This window comes from Microplitis demolitor, chromosome 1, assembly GCF_026212275.2.
Source record: "Microplitis demolitor isolate Queensland-Clemson2020A chromosome 1, iyMicDemo2.1a, whole genome shotgun sequence".
NCBI classification, from domain to species: Eukaryota; Metazoa; Arthropoda; class Insecta; order Hymenoptera; family Braconidae; genus Microplitis; species Microplitis demolitor.
The window spans coordinates 22,215,391-22,234,096 of NC_068545.1; the positions used below are offsets into that span (position 1 = coordinate 22,215,391).

Sequence of the window (18,706 nt, forward strand, 5' to 3'; positions counted from 1 at the left end):
AAATTTTCATTGCGGGAAGTTTAAAATATGATAAGAATTTATCGATCACAAGCTTTCATTTGATACCCAACAAGCAATATTAGTAAAAGAAAAATTTTCCCATTAATATTGAGATCCCCTTAAAGATTCGAAAAGACATTTAACTTCCCCGGAAAGTAAAACTCGGGTGATTTTATAAGTGTTCTATTACGGGCAGACTAAAAATGAGAAAAGCAACGGAAAAGCCACACAATCATGTCAACTGAATAAACCTCTAATAATTTAAAAACAATAATAAGAAAAAATATATATTTATAAAAGTAATATAGCACAGAAGTGATCCAGTAACTATTAATATCGACCAACATTAACAATAGTATTATCCAGTTGAGTTCTTTGTAACGGATTCAATGTGACTTCTCTCATTCAATACATTATTGTCACTTTCACTGGAGCATTTATATATTTTTTGTATCAGAGTACACTATATATCTATATATATGTATAAATTTTTTCAATAAAATCCACAGAACGTTTTTTTTTATCCAGGCTTTCATCGACTTCCGTGTTACTTCTGGTTTAACACTCGACTTTATCCATCTCTATGCCAGTATTCACGTGCCTTCGAGTCGCATAAAGCTCCGGACTTTCTTACAATACCACAGATGCATCTCACGTATATCCCACAACATATACAGACATTCAACCGGCTGTAAACTCATAAACGCTTTACAGGTGAACGACTCTAAAGCAATCCATCGATTTTACACTCACCAGAGGATAATCGGCTCTAATCCCAACAGAAATATAAAAAAAAGTGATTCCCGCATTAAAAATCCAATCTCAACAATTGCTACCAATTTTCCATTAACTTTTCACCGACTTACTCCATTACGGCCTCTCAAATCTTAAAGCTCAATTATTTATTTTTTCTCCTGAATGGTATCTTCTTTGAGCGACTTTTTAAAATAAGAACAAATCGCAGCAGTCTGCTGGAGTATTAACGTAAATATTGCAGCATAGCAGCTTCAGTTTTGTATGAAGACTAAGACTTACCATAAACTATAATCGAGAGAACCAAGTTTATCTAGGATTTATATTTTAAATTCACCCTTGCATATTTCTTCATCTACCTCCAGCTAATATATATTTTCCTTTAATGTATACCTTATACTCTTTATCTCCGGGGTTTTTATTTTTATTGGATACCATTAAATAATAAATAGACCGAGAGTAATATTGCGTGACATGAATTTTACTGATATAAGTGTGTATGCGTGCAATGAAAATTTAATTTTACTCCATCAGTCGTCGTTATAATAACCGAATACTGTCAAGAAATATTGTATATCAACACGTTATCGTATACACGCCCTATAAAAAGCGCTCCTCAAGCCCCACAACCTACGACCCAACAACTCAACAACCAACCACTTTTTTTTATTTTATGACATTTAACTTTATTGTATTTTACCCAACATATTTACCACGATGTCAATATTTATCGAAAAACAAAAAAATTTTTTCACGTCATAAGTCACTATCAGAGGGTAACGACGACATGTTTCTGGGCAAACTGATGCTTCTACTGCACTTACGACCTCGCGACAACGATAGTAGTATTAACGGTGCCATTACTGCTTACGTGAATAATATTTTCCAAGCTTTTGCACCACTCTAATGCTATACGGTAACAACGGTTCACTGTAGACTGGAGAGTATAGTGATGTTGTGAGTTACCTTTTATAAAACAACTCGGATCCAACTTCTTATAATTAAATTTACTGAAAGCCACTTACTACTAACGCTATTTCCTTTCGCACATACATTTGTTACTATTTGCTTTGCGTTCATATTTACTGGATATTAATAACAATCATAACTTTGACATATATATATAATATGCATAACAATAATATAAATCACGTATTATAATAATATAGTCTTGGCAGTTGTAGGTTGTCTTAGTTATGATTGTCGTTCTTGTGTTCATTTGTTCGATTGAAAAGTTTATCAAGCAACTAAGAATATATGAAACAATTTTACACTGTAAAAAAAGGGTAAATCTAGACGCTGTGTTAAAATTTCAGTGTTAAAATAACACCGCCGTCGGTGTAAATATTTTTTACCGGTGTTAAAATATTTTTCTGTGTTGAAAATATTTTACTTTGTAAATATTTTTACTTAATCAGACACTACAGTTATACAAAATTTTTATTAATTAATTTAATTATTGGTGATTGAAATGGTGGGGGTAAAATTATGTAATTTTTAAAGAAATTACATATAACATAAATAATTATTTAAATAAGTACATTTTCCTCCAATTATTATTTTTTAAATTTCTTAATTTTTTTATATGTATTACATTTTTTTGTTCTCATATTTATACGTGGAATTTTTTTTTACACCGATGTAACATCGGTATTTTATCACCATTAAATGACACCGCCTACACCAGCGTTATTTCATTTTAACAACGCGTGGTATTAAATTGAGTCCATTTTTAACACCGCTCTTTTCACAATGTAAGTAAAGTTTCGTTTTTAATAAATAAGCTAGTAGCCGTACATATTTAAACTATAAAATTTCATCGTACCAAAAAATTGGGTTTTCTTATATTTTACCTGGGGATATATACATATATATTTAAAACATTACCCGGCATGGTTTTTTTATTGTCGAGGTGAACCGTTAAAAAATCCAATATAGCTAAAGTGTAAGTTGAAGAACAATTGCGGGAGATGTTTGAGATGAAGTTTAAAAATTTAAGTACTTCTTACAAGAAGGTTTAATAATTTTCAAGAGTAAATTATATAATAGATTAATAGGGTGCATTACCTGGGCTTGGACTGCGGCTAAGTGCAAATGGGCAACTCCTAAATCGAAACGTTTCATCGAGATATCTTCTTGAAGCTCGGCCGCTTTTGTGAAAAGATTACCCTCAGCACTTCTGTAAAGTAAAATTTTTTTTTATTCTATAGAAATTCAGTCCTGGAAGTTGAACGGATTGGGGAGGATTAAAGTTGATCTCTACCCGGGAAAAAATAATTTAGATCAACGTAAATCTAATTCCTTCAAATTTAAGATCTACGTTGATTTATTAAGATCAACAAATCCATAAAGATCTTTTTTAATTTATTTTTTTAAAACTCATTTTTTATCTGGTTTTTGAATTTCTCTTAATAAAAATTTTGAACTTTCATCACTCGATTATTTTCTCTTTTTTAGCTCGACTTAAATCTAAACTATGAAAGATCATCGTAAATAAAAATTTTTTCCCGGCTTTTACATGAAATTATATTATATTAAAGTAAATTTTTTTAATTATTGTTAGATTTTGATTAAGAAAGATATAAATTTATTGTTTGTACTCACTTGCGTTGCATTCGCATCAGAGCATCTAAAGAATCCTGAAGCCTTCCAATTTCTAGTGTAAGAGAATCAGCCTCGCGGCGCAAATCATCAAGATTCGGTTGACTGTTAATTCCAGTCGGTACCAATTCATCCCTCAAGGCAGGCACCTGATTAATTTTTTCCATTGGAATCTGTTCGGGTGGTGACGGGGGTACGAACAGCCGTCGCGGTGGTTTTCTATAAGACAATTATTCGTAATTATTAATTCCCATTAATCGATTATAAAATTTTCCAATTAAATTACATAATTAAATCCTAGTTGAATTAGTTTGTACGTAGTTAATTAAAGACAGTAAATCAGATCAATAATTACTGGGTAAAATTTTTCAATTTGTTCATTATAGATAGCAGTAGATTTGATAAGATATTAAATTGAACTAAAATAACCTGGGGGTTGTGCTGCTCGCAAGATTTTTAGCAATAACTTGTAGATCGTTTTGAGCAGAGACATTTTGAGCTTCTTTGACAATTGCTTGATAACGTTTATTTTGTTCAGTGACACGTTCTCCGGCAGCTTCGGCAATTCTAGTAACGCATCCGCACGTAAGCCCAGAAAGTTCTTCGTAAACCTCAGCTATTTCGCCGAGCAGGGCTGGCAGACAGTGAAACTGATAACGCTCGGCAATTGCATTGGTTGCACGTAGTTGAAGTACGTAGGCATTGTGAGCTTCAAAGTAACCTCGTTTTAGATTGTTTTGTTCCTGTTCGCTTGTTGTGCTCTCGTTAATACTCAAAAGAGCACCATATGCGCGTTTGTAATCGACCCTTGCGCGCTGTAGCTTCTCCTCCGTCTTGCTCACCACTTGCTCGTACGCTTCACGGTGCGCAAACACCTGGGGACAACATCAACATATTCAAATTCATATTATTTATTGTGTTAGATATCGTTTATTCGTGAGATATCCTTACGGTCATAAATCAACCGGTGGGACTTTATATTTATGTCGTCCTCGAGTTTTTCAGGGAACCCTAGATGTAATCGGGTCTTTTTAGGGATAATGCGGTAATGTGTCTTTAAATAACTTGAGTTACTTTATGTTAATTAATTGCTAAAGTTTTTAAAATATAGTCTATACTTTATCGTTACAAAAAAGTGTTCAAGTTTTTTTTTTTTTTTTTTTTTTTACAAGTATTAAAAATAAATAAAAATATAACAGTAAAAAAATGTTTATTTAAAATTTGAATTTTAGTTGAGTAAAAAATTTCAGTTCATTCACTTCCGGTTGAGTTTAAAATTTTTTAAGCAAATAAATTTTTTAAAAATTCAAATTGAACAAAAAATTGTTTGAACTGATCACTAAAGAAAGAAATAAATTTTTGAATTTTGAGGATTGTTAAAATTTTGAGTCGTTCATCTTATCAATAAATTTTTTTCCTCATAGTGGATTTAAAAAAAAATGAAAATTAAACCTCATAATTTTTTGAACTGATTAAAATTTGAAAACAATAATTAAAGTAGACTATCATTGTTTAAGAAAATATTAACACCCATAAATTGATACAAACTTTTCGTGACTGTATTTTCCGATAAAAACCGGCTTCTTGAACAGGCCGTGAAATTTGTTGTTGGAGAACAGCAGCAAGGTCCAATTGTGCTGCAGCGTCAGCTTCAATTTGCCGTAGGAGGCTTTCCCAAATACGTCGCATTCCGCCGCTGCCAGCGTCGTTCCGAGCTTCGCTCGACCTCCCGCGGAACTCGTCGACAAGTCGACGTACATTGGCCGCGTGACTCTCAATCGCGCTCCCGAACTCCTGAGCGAAGTCGGAAACTGAAAATATCACGTTTATTATATAAAAAAAAAGTATACTACAGTATTAAAATTTTAATATTAAAATGAACTATAAATCACCGGATAAACATAAAGTATAATAAAAACAAAGAAAAAATAGCGTAAATAAATTTTCTTATTTATAAAATTTATTTTATGCACGTCAATAAACAACCAAACAAGTTTTATAAAATAAAATAAAATAAAATTTGTCTACAATAGGTTCGATATAAAAAATAAATGTACATCTTGACATTGTTATCAATCATGACAATAATTCAATGTCTCAAATACTTTTTTGGCTCATTGTCAAGTGTCCAGTAGCAATAACTGTTTTGGACTTGAGCCTGTCAAGGAAGTACGTTATCTGACGTAAACATGTTACCCTCTATACTTTTTTTTTAAACTCTTCACTATCACTGTCATTTTTTGACAAACATTAAAACTGAAACAATAAAAAAAAACTATTAAGCCTGCCCAAATATTTCCAAGACAGCATTACCTTTACACATATACTCCAAGACTTTTTTTATTTTATACCTTTTTCTTACTCGCAAGCTTGTCTTTTCCGATATTAACCGCCTATCGTTAATGTCAACGATAATGTCCTTCTCACCGTTAAAATTGTAACTTTATCATCATCACTAATCGCGCTTCTTCACCCACACTCTGACATCATATCATTTTTAACTCAATTTACTTATAATTATATATATATATATATATATTTTTTTTTTATTTTCGACCCGACGTTATCTCACCAGCTTTCAGTTCAACATACGGCTTTACATATTTTTTTTTTCTGTCATCGTCAGCAGTATGATAATCATTTATATTATCGATTACACGAGGAAGCATAAAAATGAATCGGCAGAGTACAAGTTTTTAAAATCAATTACAGTGTACAATATTGTCGTGTCGCATAATGTCATAAATGAGTTCGTTAGTAAAGGCTATAAGGTAGATATGTATAGAACAAATATATGTGTAGGTATATATATACAGATATATATTACCTTGGAGCTCGAATTCAAATCAACGGACATAACAGCTCGACTAAACCTCGGTCTTACCAATTTACCATTGGCAATTATACAATTTGCCATCTGCTAATTTATCAAATTAGTGCACTCTCACTTTAGATGTCTGTGAGCTAGTGATTGTGCGTAGGTGTGGGTATGTTTACTCAATTCTTGATTTTCACAATAGACTTTGTCAATAATCAATATCAGAGAACTTTGACAATTATCATTTTCAATAATTTAATTATGGTTATTGTTATATGTTTGACGTACGTCAACATTTTGATGTATACATACAAGTTATGACTTGGGCAAGTTTTAGATGCATATTAATCCAGAATTTCAAACATCGTTCTATTTATAGAAGAAGTTATTTAAGTGAAATTCAAAAATTTATCGAGTATACGCTCAAATAAAAATAAAATGCCTTTAGTTATTTTGTTACCGCGGTTTTTTAAATTTTATTTTTAAATCCAATTACTTAAAATTTAATCAACTTTACAACAACGTCCAAAAATTTAATCTCATTATACGGAGGCCTTACCAATTATTTGATTACTCTTTGTAATTTGTTTGTTTTGAAATTGTAAAAAAAAAATGTAATGCCAATCAATTACTTTAATTACAATTATTTGTAGTGATCCTCATTAAATAAAAAAATTATCATCAAAAAAATTTTTGATTCAATTTATCACTTGGTTCAAAAAAATAATTTAAATTTATATCTTTTAAACATTTTCAAATACCAAAAAATATACAATTATCATAATTAAATGAATTTTTGGATCTTGATAAATATCATTATCAAATTAAATCATCAACCCTGACTTTGAATTTTATTTAATTATTACTTTAACATTTTTTTAATTTAAAAATAAAAAAAAAATATTTTTGGATATCATACTAATTATAATGTCAAAAAACGTAAATATATAGAGTAATTTGTAAATATATTCGTAAATATATAGAGTATGATTTTCACGGTAACAAAACTATATGTACGTATTTTGAAGCAAAGCCAAAATGTTGTGGGTATATGGATGGATAAATATATATAAAGTTTGGTTGATGGTGATCATCGACTTTAGTGTAAGCAACAGCTGCATGACAGTTCACTGTCGTATTCCTCATATGCTTACGCATACGTTTATATATCCAAGTAAAGTGGCTTAGAGTATATAAACCCACGCGATGAGTGTAATCTAACGAACGCGACTTCTTGGATGAATAATAATTGCTAGTATTTTGGTCCACACCTTCGTACCCTTGACGTCATTACGTCAGCTATCATGACGATAGTCAACCATTAAATATATGTGAGTTTATTACTGCACACTTGCCAATTCATCCAACTTATTGTCTTTCTTCCTCTTTATTTGTCATAATAAATATAAATATAAATATAAATAAATAAAATAAAATATAAACAACCAGCGAACATCATCAACAGTTACGTGTCAAAGGCTAGACAAATATTTATCGTCAATCGAAACCCTATTGTTTACTGTCATTTAATCATTCTATTCAAATCATGGAATAACACAATAATTAAACCGGATTAATTTTAATTATTTTTTAACACAATGTACTTTTGTTATGTAAAGAAATATAAATTTTAAAGATGGAATTTAAACTCACTTCGATGTCTGAATACTGGAAAGAAATTTATGCTAATGACTTTTCTGGTATATTAATAATTTATATGTAATTTTTTTTTATTAATTATTATTTTTTACGCGGCATTAAAAATAAATTTGAATTGAAATAAATTAGTCTTATTTAATGTGACAAAATAAAACATTAAAAGTCTTTTTTTTTATAAGGACATTAATGTAAAGTTTGATTCGCGGTTGGTGAAAGAAAAATATGAAAACTGGAGGAGGCTGGAGAAAAAACTTTAAGATGATGAAGAAAAAGAAGTAAGGAAAAAGTTTACTTTTTTACTTTTTTTTAAATGACTTACAAAGGCGGTTCGTGCCATTTTCAAGTTGGTCGGCAGGTTGAACTACGTCTCGACCTCTTTCTACGCTCTCGTCGTTGTTTCGCCAGTCACATGAATACTAGCGATTTATTTTTTGTTATTTATACATCTTGAACATTGAAGCTCAACAATTTAATAGCTATTAATAATATTTTCGGTATGAAATTTAAATATAATTATGAATTTTGTGTGAGAAAATATGTAATATAAGTTTATAATATTTTTGCACGGTATCTTTAGTTTACACGATGATCCAATTAGTTAATCTACATATTTATAACTCGGTGCTTCTGAGAAACCTAACTAAATCATTTTTAATAAATTACGAAAATTTTCATACCACTAAACTCAGCTTTTCGTACTCAACTCTCATTACTCAATTTAATTCTACTTCACGATTATTATTATTATGAATGGCCGAAATAAAAATAATATTTAAAATTACTGATACTTATAAAAATTATATTTAAATCCTCCAGAATCATTCATACATTTAATATAAAATAAATTAAAAATTTTTACATAATAGTAAGTTGTAGTTTATTCTCTATACTATTCAAATTATAACTAAGCAAAGAGATTTATTGATGTGATTATAATTTTTGAATTCAGTCATTTATATTTTATTCTATTTTATTTTCAAAGAAAAATTTAAAAAATTAATTTTTTCTTTCTTTTGTGACTAATAATTCTTTCAATACGAACTGTCGACTGCTTGAAAAAAAAATGTCAGTTTAAAAGTGTCCATTATCAAAAGCAATTGAAAAAAAAATCTTTCGAACCCATGGAGATTTTTGGTTACGAGTTTCAAAAAAATTTTTTACTACTGAATCCTTAAAAGTTTTAATTATTCTTTAATTAATACTTGAAGATATGTTTTTTTGTTAATTTATAAAATTAATGAGTAATTGAATAAGTAAATAAATAAGATTAAAAAAAAAATTGAAATGTCACTTGACATGTCTGCCCTACAGTCATTTTTATAAACCACCAAAGCTTTTATTCCCGAGAAAAAAATTTAAAAATACAATTTTAAGATATGCTTAACATGTGTCTTGACAAGTTCAAGACCTAGATTTGTACAAGATGCCTCTACATAAAGACCTCTTAAATTTAAACCAGGACACATTGTAGCCTTTGTCGCTAAAAAAGAATTTCAGAACACACGATATTCAAAACCTTTACCTCGCTTATTTAATATGACGCGCGAAAATTATAAAAACCAAAGAATTTAAACTTTCGCATTTCAGGTCACTACCATCTGTCAAAGTAGCAACCGAGTAAAAATAAATCATTAATAGCCCATAAAAAAAATTAGTGTAAGCACAACAACACATCGTAAACCACGATCATCAAAAAGATAAAATATATATACTAATAAAAATAAAAATAAAAATATTCAAAGTCCCAGGTATGTAAGCGCAGGTAAACAAAGACATATTTATTATTTATCCACATAAAATATGGGTTATTAAATTTACTTAACGAGCGTGTACAATCAACGATCAAGAGTCACGCTCAAACAAATTTGATTTCTATCCTCCTTATACTCATACTTTTACCCCCTACAGTACTTGCTCTCCACGTGTACCGAGTACGACCTCCCGCTAAAGTTCGCGGTGCATTTATTACTATTTTATTAGGGAGGTAAACGAGAAAGCCAAGACACGAAATTTAATATTCCATTACTATTACCCCCATACATATATATCACTACTATACACACGAACAATGATTTGGCTATCATATGATTGAATAATCAATTGATTAATGTCTGCTGCCTGTTGCATAGCCGATGAATAATAAAAAAAAAAATTCATTTCCCGCAATTATTAATATATATTTATATATCTAGAGAAATAAAAAGTAACAAGTTTACATTAAATAAATAGCATGATATTAATATTCCATGGAAAAATAGCGGTTGTTTTTTTTCAACCCCAAGAGAAAATAATAATAATCGTCACGTCATTCTTTATCAAGTTAAATGGAAGTAGTGCGGTTAAAATGTTTAGGAAAAAATTCTTAGCCATGGGGGTGAAATAAACGATTCATCCAGTGTGTATGGAGCTTATCAAGATAACAATCTACTGTGTATATGTTTGTGTACATATATACATATATGTAAGTAAGTTTATATTATTTAAATACGGAAAGAGTGCGTTTTACATCGAGTACTGAGTACAGAATGAGCAGAGTATATATGTTTAGTCAGGAGTTGACCTGAATTCAGGTGGGGCAAATCAATACTTTGCCTGCTCACCTCGCAGTTACCGTGGCAACGGGACTCCTTCCTTTATTAAATACAACATGAAATTTATATTATGTGCGTGAGATCGTGACTCGTCAAATAAACATTAAACTTGACAGCTCAAGAGAACTTTTGACGAAGGGTCGCTGAGATCTCTCAAAGCTTATTTGCTTGCTCTTTGATTGTATGGTTTTGTATTTGACTCAAGTAAGATTTTAAGGTCTAGTGCACGAGTGAACGCGCGAAAATTACCACTAAGTGCTGCTACAGAGGTAAGGCTCAATCTCACGTGTTTGAAAATAAATAAAAGGAAACGTAAGAAACAGAAAAATCTGGGGTTTGACCGGTGAATTTTTTATGGGTGAAAAAATACCGCAAGTAAATAAGAAAATATATTAAGTCTTTGAGAAAATGGGTAGATCGATTATTCCTTCAAGATTTTCTATGGAAACTGATCACAGTGACCTTAATTTTTTATCAAGGGGAGATTGTACCGGGAAATTACAAATAGTACCGATGACCAGATAAAAGTAGGCCGTATATTATAGGGAAGTGTCAAAATAATGGAATTTACTTAATGAAAGTTAAAGTTTTTGTAGCCGACTGTCAAAATAGCTTGTATTTATTTTCTAAACAAATATTAAAGATATAGAGCTAATATTATGCTTTTGTGATCGTTACTTGAGTTAAATTATTCATTGAAGAAATATTTTTACTAGATTATGTGTCGGACCATTTTGACTACTTGTATCTACTCACCATCAATCATACACTTATTTTTTTTTTTATTACTGAAACGTATTGTTGGGTAATTTTTTCGCAAACTACATATGTGCATGTAGATTTTCGAACCAAGCTGTAAAACGATATTATAAATTTATTTTGTACTCCGTTATCATCAAAACTATTAATTTTATTATTATGAATTAATAAACGGAAATATGTACGTCAAATTAACAATAAATTTAATATTTATTGATTGCAAAATTTTGTTTAAATATTAAAAAAAAAGGCAAAATAAATTTTTAATTTATTATTTCGACAATTGACCCTAGAGTTAATTCTGAAATTTTTTTTTTCACATTTTCTAATTAATGTACTTAATAAATTTCAATAAAAAAATCTTTCCTGGTTTTTTAAGAATATTCCACTTTGTCCGAAATACAAAAAAAAAAATTTTTACGGTAATTTGAAATGTGTTCTATTTTCAAATTTTAATTATTTTTATTTTTTATAAATTTTTGAAAAATTAATTTTATCTAATAAATCCTCGCCGGTTATTATTTTTAAATAAAGAAATAAATGGATTTGAAGCCCGATGCATTATTTTTTTAACATCTCCAACTGTTGCCCCTCTGGCTTATTATTATAAATGTATATATGTTTATATATTTAACGTATAAATTATATTTCATACGCGGAGTTGGGTACAGTAAATATGTCAAGCAACGACATTCAAGTGGGAATTAGTTAATTAAAATTGAATTTGAATAACCTGTCCGCTGAATATTCCGCGGTCTGCTATTTCAATATAAATTTTATATAGTCTCAACCTCTCCCATCTCTACTCCGTAGCTTTCAATCAATTGCCAATAGTACTTTTACTGTTTCACATCCAACCTATTATATTTCATATTTCATATTCATTTTTTCTTTACATTCATCCATTCCATCCCTTTTTTATTATATGTTACATTGAAACATTTTTATTTATCAATAAATTCGGTTTCAAGAATATCGACGTCGAGCTTCAACATAACAATATATCTTCCCACATTTACTTAATACTTGTCTTATATTTCAAATAGACCAAAGATTTTTAAAAATATATGTACCTACATATTTAATATTTACTTAGAAAAATATATTATCAATTTAAAACCCAAGTTTCTCTTCAAAAGTCGCAAGTAGACTCAAGAGCAAGATCAACGTTCTACTTTTCTTCAACAGAAGCCTGTGTAATTCACCAGAGTAATAGTATATAAAAAAAAAGCTCACGTTTACTTGCTTGTGGGCTGTACTTTGTGGAATTATTACAAGTGGATTAAAGTACTTGGAAATTTATATATATATATATATAAAAAAAAAAAAAAAAAAAAAAAAACAAATATTAATAATTATAATGGACAAAATTAAAGCATGACAACAAAAAAAGTTAAAATAAAAACAACTAGAAAAATGACAATTATTATTTAAAAAAGTACTTACCAGTTTGTACAAGCTTAAGAGCATTGCCATTATGTTGTTTGAGAGGTTCATTGAGAGTGGCATGTGTCAGATCCTTAAAGGGATTATTACCCTCTTCACCGTTTCGATTTTGCATAATCGGGCTGTTTAATTTTTTTTTACTACTCACTGAACTGTTTAACTTCTTACTTATACTAAAGTTTCTTATATTTTTACTATTTTTATTACACTGTTCAGAAGTAACGCTCAATGTACTATTACTACTATTTTTTTTATTTTTCTGTTTATCACTAAAATTTTTAAAAGTTCTTAATTGTCTCTGTTTAGGTTTTTCTTCTCCGTCAAGGCAGTCATTGTCATGATGTGATTTTTCAATTGCAGGTGTAACTGGTGACGAAGATGGAGATGGAGATGTAGATTGTACTGAAGTAGTATACGAACAAGTCAATGAAAAACGACGGATAGGATTATCGTAGATTCTGAGAAGCTCGTCGGCCGGATAGATGACGTACATGCCCGGTCAAAATCGTATAAATTATCTTCCTTGACGACCCAGTGGACGTTGTTCCCGGATGCGCACACATCGCGCTTATGCAATTCATCATTTAACGAATTCTTAATTTGTTTTTTAAAACTTTTGCTGTTAATGTGAAACTTTTTTCTTCTTTTGATTAACACTGACGGTGATAATAATGATGACAGCGATTCGAACATGATTTCCAAATTGTTAACTTATTTTACGTTCAAACATTTGGAAAATTTGAATTTTTTTTTTTTGCAACGCAGATTTACTGACATATGTTGATACACTTGTGATATTTGTACTGTGGGATTATGGATTACATCTGTAACATTTTTAAAAATTTACAACAATCAATTAAATTTTCATTTGGAATTGAATACCAGTAAAAAAATAATAGAACCCATTGGGAATGAGTTTTAAAATTTTGTTCGAGGTGAGGAATAATTTATTTGATTTCAAATAAATTTCGGTTTAAAAGTTTCAGTCTAATTAAATTAAAAACAAACTACACATTCTGTAGTAACTTTATTAATTTTTAAGTAACTAACTTGTATATAAATTATTAAACCAAATTATAAAGTTTTCAGATGTTAAATACATTTTAAATTAAAATTAAATTGGTAAGTTTGGTCGGCTATTTGAAATCATTCGACCGGATATTTTTTAGTTTATAAAATTTTATTTTTAATGACGCACAGATTATGGTAACTTTTATAAGTACGTAATTAGCGATAATTTATATTTAAATTTTTAAATTAAAATTTCAGAGCTGAGTTATTTAAGGGGTATGGAGCATGAATAATTGAACGGAAGATAAAAAAAAATATGATAATCCGACGATTGATTTTATAAGATTGCTAATTTTTTTTAATAAAAGGGGGAAATTTTTTATTACTTAAATTTTAAATGGACTGTGTAATTTTGGTGATTAATGGGGTGTTGGTTTTACTTGTGAGCAACGTATTGGACCCGACGTTTCCAATAATTCCAATATCCCCAAAGGAAATCACATTAGTGACTTGGGAGAGTTGAATAAGAAAATAAAGTACTAAGAAAAAAATCTTATCACCTGGTTTTATAAAATACCTTTCGTCTTTACATTCCTGTGTTTATTATAAATTTTATTCCCACATTGTTTTCTACTATTTTATTTTTTATAAAGACAATTCGTGGATACTGAGGATAAGAAAAAATAAATATAAGCAAATGAGTGGGTGTTAATTAATTGAATAAATTTTTCAAATTTTATTGCACTGTAAATAAATGGGAGAGATTACAGATTTTATTTTAATTTGAATTTACTTCCACTCGGAGTTCCGGAGTTTTAGAAGAATTCTCTTCGCATAAGGAGTAAATGAATCGTTTATTTGAGAAATTCTATAAGTCATGTTTTTTCGAAATTGGGGTTTTTGTCTTTTTGGGTTTTTTGGATGTCCCCCCATAGAAATTAATAAAAGTATCCATCAAATCAGTGTTTAAAAAATAATTAACGGGGTGACAAAAATTTCATTTTATTAAGAAACCCCATACGTTAACGACTTATGGGGTTTTTCAAATAAACATATGCAGTTTTAGTTTTATAGAAATAATTTTTTCTTTTTTATTTAAAATTCGCGCTTTTTTTGGAAAAAAAAATAATATGACTAATTAAAGTACTTAAATTAATTATTGTTTTTTGTAATTTCTGAGTTTCAGAGTTTAAATACTTATTATATACTCCATTTTATCAGTCTAATAAATTATTTAAGTGGAAAAAATTAAAAAAACGATGATTTTATAACTTTTTCTTCCGTTTGGTTGAGAAACCTCATAAGTCAATCAACTTTAAATAATTTTTTTAAGTAATTTCAATTAGAAAATTGAATTTTTCTTGTTTGAATATTTTTCAGAGACACAAACATTATTCTCTTCAATTATTTATTTACTATTTCAATGGCAAATTTTTCCAGAAAAATGTTTTTTGTGTTTCCTAAAAAATTTTGTATTCTTGACTTATGGAGTTTCTCAAATGAACGACTCAAATATAGAATTTTGTTTTTTCAGCGGAGTAATCTGAATTTCATTTAAATCCAAGTTCACTCTGATTCAGACTTTTGATATAAAAATAAACTCCCCTTTGGAGTAAATTTTACTCCGAGAGGATTAAATAAATAAACGGTCATCAGCTCTGGATTTACTCCGCAATTTTTTTTCAGTGAAAATTTATTAACTTTTTGTAAAAAAAAAATTTATCTTGATTTAAATAAAAAAAAGTTTATTATAAATTACGTGATATTTTTTTATATACTAAAAATATCACAATTAGCTTCTATTGTGATCAGCGAACGTGCTTATTTTACTCGAACTACTTAATTTTTTAGTTCATTAATTTTTATTGAATTTACAATGGACTCAATATTTTTTTTATAAGACCTAAAATACTTGCGACCAAACTTTCAGTAAAAAATTATTTTTTTAACCCAAATTTAAAAAATTTAATAATTTTAAATTTACAGACAATAATTAATAATCTTATTTTATTAGTTTATACATTTTATTTTTTCTTTAAAAATAATAAAAAAAAATTACCGTAGTTTTGACGTAAAAAAATTTACAATTAAAAACTCGTTAAAATGAATAAAAGTAATTTAACTTTAGAAAATTATTTTATTTTTTTTTCTCAAAAGTTTTCTATTATAAAATTTTTGTAGTAAAATATTCAGGTACCAATAACGGAATATAGTAAATTAGTGTCGTCGGACTTCTTTATTTATTCCCAGCAAATGTAAATAAAATAAAAAATTTTTTTTTATTTTGATAGCAAGTAATTTGAGTATAAAAATGGTGATGGAAACTTAAATATGAAGAAGCCTAATAACTTTCTAGTGATTGTTTACATATAAACAAAAATAAAAGCAAACTTTAAAGCCATCGTACGGCCGCAGTATATACAAGTTTAAGCCTCATATGAAAGTAAACTTTATTTTTATTTTCTCTTGTCACGTTAAATTTTTTCCCTGACATAAAACTTTACAACCATATACCAAAAGTTTAGTATATTATTTTGTAAATAATTAAATTATCTATTCCATTACCCGGGACATAATTAACGTCTACGAAGAATAGTCAATTATAATAAAATAACAAGACTCAGTTGGTGTTTTTGTTGATTAATTTATTATTAACTCACTAGCGATCTCTAGTCTGTAAATTATACTTGACTTTGTTTTTCATACTGTTATTGTTGATTAATAATAGCTGAGTTTGCGATAGACTATGAAGAATATATAGTAAAGAGGAAGAGTTTTAAAGTGTCTGCGCTGATTGCCAGCCGTCAACCTCTAGTGCACGCGGATATTTTAAGAGCCAACAACTTCAAATGCGTAAAGCCTCAAATTCTACATACGATCAACAAAAAATAATTACAAACATCCTCGACCTACTTATAATGACCACCGACATTCAATTTCATTCAAATTTACCCGCCAACTAAATTTTAAAAATTTAAAAAAAAAAATCCGATTTTAAATTCAATAGAATTCCTACAGAAAATGCCATGATTTTGATGCAATGTAACGCTTGGGAGTAAAAATTAATTAAAAATACTTAAAACATCGGAATTTAATCTTGATAATTTCAAGTAGATTTAAATTACAGCTGTACATTGAAACTGAACCGTCTGGCAAAGAACATCGTCGGAAGCTCGCACCGATCCGAGAATAACTAAAGTCCATTGTTTAATCATCGGAATGTTTTTTTTAAAGCAACAACCAATTTACAAACTTTTTATATTTTACATACGAACCATCTGACGAATGAGCGGCAATTAAAAAAAAAAAAATATGAAATTGTTGGAATGTAAAAACTTCTATTGTTAATTTATAATAAAATAATTCAACATAGAGATCGAAAAAATATTTTAAAAACAAACTGACCTAGTGGCAAATGCTTGTCGCAAATAAAAAAAGATGTCTCGTTAAATTTTAAACTTCCGACGGTGAACCGAGAATAATTTTCGGACCGAATTGGCGATATCAATTATTTAAATGATTCGGTGATAAAATAACCGGCGATAAAAAATGGTAAAATAAAAATAATACATGAATAAATGACAAAGTGTCGATTGACGAATTTAATAAGAATGAAATATAAATAGTGTTTAATAAAAATTAAAAAAATAAAATAATTGCAGCCATGAATATGAAATAATAATTAAAAATATGACAATTACGATTGTAATGGGCACTAGAAAGTAGCACGAGTACTGGACACTCGACATGGAGTGGAGGATACAGAAGTAAAGATTAAAAAATAGTAAGTAGAAGCAGTAGAAGAAGAAGAATTTGAGAAAGAGGAACTCAAATAGTTGGCAACATTTAATATTCAGAGTGGATTTAATTATACTTCCGCTATATATAGGCGTGCCGGCCTAATAGCAACAAGATGCGGGAAGTACAAGAGCCTTCTTGTACATGCATTTACGTTATACTAAACCATTATATACTAATAAATTAACAAATATTTTATCCTCAAGATATTATTACCATTGCTCCAATAAATCTTATTTCATTTGCCCAAAATTAAATTTTTTTTTTCTCAAAACGTAAAATTATCTATAGTAATATTAATTACATGTCTCACATTAATTAATTAATTAATCAATTTATTTATTTATTAATAAAAAAATATTAACGTTACCATTAAAAATTCCAGGTGACGGAGGTAAAGACGTAAGTGACGGTCTTATCACAGATGTAAAAATAAAAAACAAGTAAAAATTAAAAATGATTGTTGGCAAGATTGTTTAAGTTTGAAAGCGTCTCGAATTGGCCCGAAGGAATAAGAGGAAGAAATAGTCTAACAAGTACAAGAAGTGTTTTGGCAAAAATATGTGTAATAAATTGTATCTTGAAGATATTTAAAATTTACACATTATATTTATTATTATTATTATTATACAATGTAATGTGTATACAAATATAAACGTCGGGTGTTGACTAGCTAGTTAAGTTAGGCAGATTTAGAATCGCGCAGAGATAACGTCCTCGCTGTACTGAGGTCCGCGCGGAACTGACTCTTTCTACTGACGTCTGACCGGGCACGCGATCTGTCCTCTTCCTCTTCTGCCAACGCCACCAACGCCACTGACGTTCTGTGCTTTACTTCCGCTACCCCGTGAACCTATGTCGTCCTATGTAGTTGTAGTTTGTAGTTTGTAGTTGAATATATATATTAGTAGTGTAATACCACTTGAAAAAGCACACTTTCAGCTCCTGACTTGGCACTAATAATCTAAGGACTTTTACTACAATGGTATGAAGAGTATTCTTGTCATCACTATTTTTTTGTTCCCTGCTCTTGACAGTGTAGTTTTAATTGCCAGATTTTACGTTGGCTTTCACTATTTTAGTACACTGTGACATTTTTTTAGTTGCCAATTTAGACTAAAATTTTGATCATTATTTATTTCTGCAACTAAAAAATTTAATTACAAAAATAACTGATCGAGGTGAATTGAGCTAATTAGAAAATTGATTTTTTTTATTTATATTAAAATTATACACTGCAAAAAATCGAGAATGATTACGGATTTTATTT

General features: G+C 29.0%; 1 protein-coding gene across 2 annotated transcripts in view; it reads right to left on the bottom strand.

The window, feature by feature from the left end:
* The window catches only part of LOC103580151 (uncharacterized), a 33,250-nt gene extending 15,103 nt beyond the window's left edge, over window positions 1–18,147 (bottom strand). For both annotated transcript variants that reach the window (XM_053739773.1, XM_053739767.1), the window contains exons 1-6: window positions 17,807–18,147; window positions 12,628–13,451; window positions 4,903–5,165; window positions 3,784–4,229; window positions 3,358–3,573; window positions 2,821–2,932 (exon numbers count right to left, since the gene is read on the bottom strand). In XM_053739773.1, the coding sequence (XP_053595748.1) occupies window positions 2,821–2,932; window positions 3,358–3,573; window positions 3,784–4,229; window positions 4,903–5,165; window positions 12,628–13,120 (1,530 nt within the window). In that variant the 5' untranslated portion in view covers window positions 13,121–13,451; window positions 17,807–18,147. The remainder of the gene's footprint in view (window positions 1–2,820; window positions 2,933–3,357; window positions 3,574–3,783; window positions 4,230–4,902; window positions 5,166–12,627; window positions 13,452–17,806) is intronic.
* Window positions 18,148–18,706: the final 559 nt, after the last annotated feature.